At 34.6% G+C, this 7,247-nt stretch overlaps 1 protein-coding gene across 1 annotated transcript; it reads right to left on the bottom strand.

Moving 5' to 3' along the window:
* Window positions 1-3,731: 3,731 nt before the first annotated feature.
* Window positions 3,732-6,658, bottom strand: LOC139701150 (cuticle protein 19-like). The gene is made up of 2 exons (XM_071599726.1): window positions 6,644-6,658; window positions 3,732-4,076 (listed from the first exon to the last, which is right to left on the bottom strand). Exons 1-2 carry the CDS (start codon window positions 6,656-6,658, stop codon window positions 3,732-3,734), a joined length of 360 nt encoding a protein of 119 aa, XP_071455827.1.
* Between the last annotated feature and the right edge of the window lie 589 nt (window positions 6,659-7,247).

Below are 7,247 nucleotides of genomic sequence, written 5' to 3'. Positions count from 1 at the left end.
ATATATATATATATTATATATATATATATTTATATATTTATATACAGAGACACACTAGTACATTAAATGTATAGTTTATTAACATTTTAAAAATTCATAAGATAATAAAATGTATTTTTAGATTTTATGAAATTACATTTTTACATTTATATATCATTCACGCTGAAACTTTATCGCAATGTGCATTTGAACATTGGTTTTCTATAATTATGTTTAATGCGTGCGTTTTGCTTGATTTTTTTAGAAAAATATGTAGTAGTAGCATGCATACAAGCATATAGTTTAGCGAGAAGGCTACACGACCGTAATGTTATTACTAAAATATTTCAGTCATTTTTTTTTATTACATGTTCTCTTTTCCCTATTATTTAGCAAACATTTTTAGTCTTTGAATATTTATTTTTGTAATGTTTAGAAAAGTTAAGAAAAGTTTAATTCAGTAAATGTTGCGAACTTAACATCGTTATGCCACTGTAGATTGTTTTTCGTAAAATGCAGATTATTCACCTTTAGGCCACTTTGTGCAGTCAAATTTATAGACTACTAGCTGAATACCCGGCTTTGCACGGGTTAGGGAGAAACAGTAATATAAATATACTACATAAATAAAAACAACAAATTATTAAGTACAATAATACACTGCTTCATACAAATTTAAGAATCTTTTTTATTTAACACCTGTTTATAAACTACATTTTTTGTTTCTTATCCAGGAGAAAGAATATATAAATTTTTAGGCGAACCTACTCTGGAGCAAGCAGCATAAAGTTGCCCGTAGCTATAACATGGCGATCTTAGATCAACACCACAAAACTTTAAAGACTGTCCCTGTGATTTATTAATGGTAATTGAAAAAGCTACCCGGACTGGAAACTGTAATCTTTTAAAGTTGAAGGGAAGATCAGTTGGGATTAGAGGTATCCGTAGAATAAAAATTATTTCACCTTTTCCAGTTAAAATGACTGCCTGGATTATATTTTTCATTAATTTTGTCACACACAATCGTGTCCCATTGCAGAGTTTTGGTGGATCTAAATTTCGCAATAAAATGATTGGAGATCCTACTTTAAGTATAAGGCGATGCTGTGGCAATCCAGCTGGATCAAGTGAATTTAGGAATTCCGTTGGATAATTGACGGCTTCGTCAGCATCCACTACGGTATCAACCGATTTATATTCAATCACGTCTCCTGGCAGCATGGCTAGTATCTCCTTGTTAATTTCATTAACATCATCGTTCTTAGGAGCAAGAATGGCTCTTTCTCGCAACCATTCTAAATTTTTATAATTTTGATTAACGTTAGGATAGACTGCTTGTATCATATCGCGGACAGCTTTCACCGAATCGCATAAATCTGATGACAATTTTATCATACCAGATACTTCAATAACTAATCTATCTTCTCCTATCCCCAAAAGTTTATTTGCAAAATGTTGAGCATTCCCATATCTTAAGAGGATTCGCATGTTTTGTTTAAGTCTAATTTCTTGGACATGATTCCATAGAACAGAATGTTTTAAACAGGCATAAATTTCATCGGCTGTGGTCGATTTTGGAATGACAGGCAGAGTTTGACGGAAGTCTCCACACAGGAGTACAAGAGCTCCTCCCATTAAACTGCAGTTTCCTCTAAGATCTTGAAGTGTTGCGTTGAGGGCCTCAAGAGATTTTTTATGAGCCATCGTACACTCATCCCATACTATCAATTTACATTCTATAAGAAATTGTGCCCGGCAGCTTGTTTTATTTATATGACATGTGGGATTTTCTTGTCGGGAAATATTAAGTGGCAACTTAAGGGCAGAGTGGGCTGTTCTTCCTCCTTCCATTAATGTCGCTGCAATACCTGAAGATGCAACGGCTAGAGCAATTTCTCCATGAACCCTGATTTCAGCGAGAACTAAATTAATTAAAAATATTTTTCCCGTGCCACCAGCAGCATCAAGAAAAATGATACCTCCTTCTTGTTTATCTACTTGATCCATTATTGTTTCGTACACGAATTTCTGATCTTCATTAAGAAGTGGCTTTTTATCCGCGATGTATGCTTCTAAGTCTAAGACATTGTAGCTAGTTTCACGTATATAATCTGGATAAAATCCACCCTGTTGATCTTGTACAGGTGCAAAAAGACCGAGTTCCACTAAAGTCTTGTTAACCATGGTGATACACTTTTCCTCCAAAATAATCAAAGTTTTATTAAACATGTCGGAGTTAAACGTAATATCCAATGTAGGATTTTCACTTCGAACTTTAGCCAGTATATCCTCACTCATTGATTCTTTATATTTTTCCCATAATGTTTTTGGGTTAGATGGATTACAGGAGGTTATTATGATGGCAAACAAAATTCGGATTTCTCCTGGAAGAGAAATCAAACTGGCCTCTCGCAATGAGTCATCCCTTGTTGATCTCCTTCTAGCAACCCTAAATTCTGGCAAGCTTCTCTGAATGTCTCACATATTTCTCCGTTTACCGTTCTTAATTCTGCACATGAGCGAGGTCCTCTAATGGTATGTAAAAGCATTCTTAAAAAATAACATTCGGCGTTGTTAGGATGGACTGTGTAGACTCGGCCCAATGCGTCACATGAATAAATATTATTCTCAGGATCAAAGTTGCCCATTTTTCTTCTACAAAAGACTTTCCTTGATGTATTCCACGTATAATATCTCGGCAATTCTGAATACAATAGTGTTCTTGCAAAAGTATCCTGCTGGCATAGTTGGAAAAATGCCGCCGTAGGATGGGACGTTAAACTGCGGACCCCGGGGCGCCTCATAAAGAGTAGGCTAATGCCGACGACGGGTTTCTCTCCACTCTTTCCTTTCTCATCCTTTCTCATTCATCCCCTCTGGCGCAAATGGCCCCAGCTGTCGGTCGCCCCCCCTTAATACAACAACTACTACTATCATTCGTTTGCTTATCACATTTATGCCCTCTTTTCAGGTTTAATGACGAATAATTTAGTACTTTCACTTTATTGTAATTTACGTTTACATATCTGTCATGCATTAGTTTTTCTCGACATGCATTCATAATACAAATCATAGATTGTAGAACTTTGATAAAATATTTTTTTTGTTCAACTTCATATTTTGTGATCCCGCGTGTATTTCATAGATATCAGGTGGTTTATGTATCCAAAACGTCTTATATGCGACGCCTAATTGACATAAGGTAAGTATGCAATGACGGCTTAGTTCAGAATTCTCTTCTCTTGTTGTAAAATAAAGTTATTTCCATTCAATTTGTTGATTTATTAACTCATCCATTGCTTCAATTTAAATTGATTAACTAGCGTAATCTTAAAATCTTAAATTATTATTTTTTATTGATATCATTCATGGTTTTAATATGTTCTGTTTCCGAGACCACTGATCCTTTTTTACTACAACCCTAAGCCTTTCCATTAAGGTGTTTAATATGGTTCTATAGGCGACTTAAACTTACTCTGAGGTAAATTGTAGTTTCATTTCTTTGACCTAGGCATTCATCCAATATACATGGACTCTTCTCAGTTTTCCGCATTAAATTAATTGACACATTTCAAAAATTATCATTAACAATTCGATAAACTTGTTATCATTTTTATTCGCATTTTTTGCACCATAAATAGAGGACTTCAAGTCAGAGAAAAATAATAAGGCACATGAAAAACTTAGATAAATGATGATTTTTACAGAAGGAAAAACAGTAAGAAATAGTAGAACATATGTAAATTTGCTATTTAATAGTGTCCTCCATGATGAGCAAAGGCATAGTTGTTTCCATTAGCATGGGATGTGGCACCTCCGTGGTGTCCTCCATAACCACCATCGAAACCACCATATCCTCCGTGGTGTGGGGCAGCTGCGTAGTGTTGTGGGTGCACCGCCTTTCCTTGTCGCTTGACGACGGCATTGAATCCGTTGTGCTTGTCGGCAGTGTACTCGACAACGCGGATGGTGCCGTCGGCTTCATGAAGGCTATAAGATCCCTTGACCACGTCTCCGTCTCTGGTTTCCCATTGGTTCTTATTGTCTCCGGTCTTGTGGTCGCTCACTCCGTAGTCGAAATTGTACTTGGGGTGAGCCTGAAATAAAAAAAGTCCTAAGCGTTAACACGCATAATATTGTTTGGCACTGATATTTGCTGTGTTTATTTAAAATAAAAAATTTAGATGAGTATAGGAAAGAAGAACTTAGCGTCATTTCACAATTAATTTTGAAAACAAACTGCTGGGCCTAAAATGTGAATGGAGGGTATTAAGTCCGCACAACTATTAAATATGTTTTATATTCGTTTTCACGGAATTAAGTCATAGATTGTTAATTTTTCATAACTATAAGTTATATATTTGGTAACAATTGTAATAATCAGTGTAAATACCTTAACTTCCAAGTATACTATATTCTTCTGGAATTGAAAGAGACTTTACTTCAAACTTCTGTTATCAATCCCACGTTTGAATGATTGCATGTATATATATATTACATTACATATACATATATGTAAATATATGTATATATATATATACATACATATATATGTATATATATATATACATATATATGTATATGTAATGAGGTTTGAAGTAAAGTCTCTTATATATATATATATATATATATATATATATATATATAATGAATGATGAAGAGTGATTTCACGAGTTACCTAACCGATGTTAAAACCGTAGTATTCGTGACTGATGATGTTTATAACTCAAAAGATATATTCAAAAAATAATTTTGCATACATCATGATAATCTTTCATTCTTACTTACGTAATAATCAACGTGGTGACCCTCTCCTCCATGGTGTCCGGGAATGGCCATGGAACTTGCAATAACGGCAAAAATCACAGCAACCTTAGATAAATATATAAATAATTATGCTCTAAAACGTATTATTCGGCGCGCCTTTATACAACGAATTCTCTAAATATTATCCCTCAGAGTGGGACATGACCAATATTGGAGTGTGTGTGTCAGATAATGGGAAATATGGGATTTACTGAATATTGTTAACTAAGGGAGATGACAGAGGATAGAAATTCGTGCTGAAATTTCGATATCCTGATGGATTGCTAGCCAAAAACAAAGATTAAACGTTTTGAATTTCGATCGACAAATTCTCCAAAAATTATTCGTCAGCGTAGAACATAGCCCATACTGGAGTGTGTGTAACAAATAATGAGAAGTGTGGGGCGTACTTATGCGAGGTAATTAAGGGAGATGACAGAGGATAGAAATTTATGCTGAATTTCTGAAATCCTGGGGGATTGCTAGCCGAAGAAGAAGATTGAAACTTTTGAATTTCGCTCGGTAGAACAATTTCGAACGTTATTAAATGACGTTCCTCAAAATAGCATAGAACATAAATGAACTTTGTAGCAACTGAATACAATATTTTACGGTTATAGTGTTTAATTTAACATGAAATGTACGTTGCTGGGATCAGAATATTGGATGCAAAGGAATGGTGTGTAGTTGGAGGATTTTTAGTGTTTAAGGAGAAAACTAAAAGTTGCCCCAAGAAAATGACCAACAAATAATCAGTGCATAGAGTTGAGGAATAGATTTAATTATAATGGAAACTCAAGGATGTTATAATCAAAGTTTGAAGACTTGGAAATGCTGTGATGAATGGGTTTTGGGGATTATGGAGAATAGGGGTAGCTTTGTTGGGCGACAAGAAAGGAAGAGAAACGATATTTTGAGGAATCTGGCTTGTTATTAGGGTATGTGTGTACACGTTTCGGTAATATTTTCAAATACTAATGGATAAATTACGCAAGTGCAGATTTTAACGTATCGAATTTATTTTGCAGGAAATGCCCGCTTTGGGCTGATAATGTTGCTTAAATTTGTGACAACAAAGAGAACTAACAAAGGAATATACAGGGGATTAGCGAGAGAATGTTATATTTTCAGAGATTTCTTATCTTCTCTTAGTGATCATAGTAATAAAATTTATAAAAGCCCGTCGCTCAGTAAGCCTTTTAATTAATGAAACTTGTTATGCGGCAACAAATCATCATTCCTTTTGCTGAGAGACAATCTAGAAAGTAATTTCGTACAATTTTCATATTGAGCGAATCATGAGATGAACGAATGAACGTGAGAATGATCTTTGTTAAAGGATTTCACTTCTGACTGGGAGAAAAGGATCTAATTGAAAAAGGGAAGCAGTACAATAATGCATTTACATTTAATTGTATCACAAAAATTAATAATTTAACTTCAAATGCCTCAAATGCATAAAACTGATGTGCTGTGTTTAACTATTTATGGACCGTTAGGATTTTGCGCTTACGTAAACTAAAGCAATGTAATGAAACATCGTAATAACCTGAATCACCCTCTCAGTTTTTCGCTCTTTACATTAGTAATGAATATTTAGCTGAAGGCATGTAAAATACTGTGTTAGTATCTTATTATTTGAAGTCGAATCATTACTAATTATCATTTCAATAAGCAGATATCCTGCAGAAAAACATTTTCAACATTCTTGGCTAAACAAGTGGAAATTTGATTGACTTATGACTAAACAAAAAAATACAGATTAAATAATTGCAAACGTTTCCCAAAATTAAAAAAATTGTCAGTATAACCGGCTTGGGTCCTTAAGTTAAACTAAAGGTGATTCCTTGAAACATACCTGGGCGAACTGCATTTTCTTGAGCTGTGGACGCTGTTCTGAGAAACTGGAGAAGTGTAATGTGACTACTGGCCGACCGTCATATATATATCATTCGTCGATATGCGTTGGAAAGTTTTTTCGGTAGTGTGAATTTAATGGAAATCCTTGTGTGGTGGTGGAGGGAAGGCTTGAGTGGGCACAGGTAAGTTGGGACAGTTCCGGAGGCTGGCACGCGCCCATCATTCACAATTGTGGGCATTTTTTCGCTTGGCCAGTGAGTGAACTGGAATTTTCGTTTGGGTTCGTGAAAGAGAGGAATATTCGCAAGCTTTAATCTCTAACCTGGAAAACAATATCCCTTCAGAAAAGCGTTATGCAAACAGGAGAAAATGCTATGAACACGGTTTGTATGACGTTTGTGTGTATATATATTTGTATACATATATATATATATATATATATATATATATATATATATATATATATATATATATATATATATATATATATATATATACCTGTAGATCGCAGTGGAGAGGGGCAGAGTGAAAGGCCCAATATCTAAACCGATAAATTCTTTCATCAAGTGGAATATGGAATTGCTTATCATGATAGACGATGA

Source organism: Hetaerina americana, unplaced genomic scaffold (genome assembly GCF_022747635.1).
Source record: "Hetaerina americana unplaced genomic scaffold, ioHetAmer1.1.p SCAF_11, whole genome shotgun sequence".
Lineage (NCBI taxonomy): Eukaryota > Metazoa > Arthropoda > Insecta > Odonata > Calopterygidae > Hetaerina > Hetaerina americana.
The sequence above is the reverse complement of the archived record's forward strand: the minus strand, read 5'-3'. Positions and strand labels throughout refer to the sequence as shown.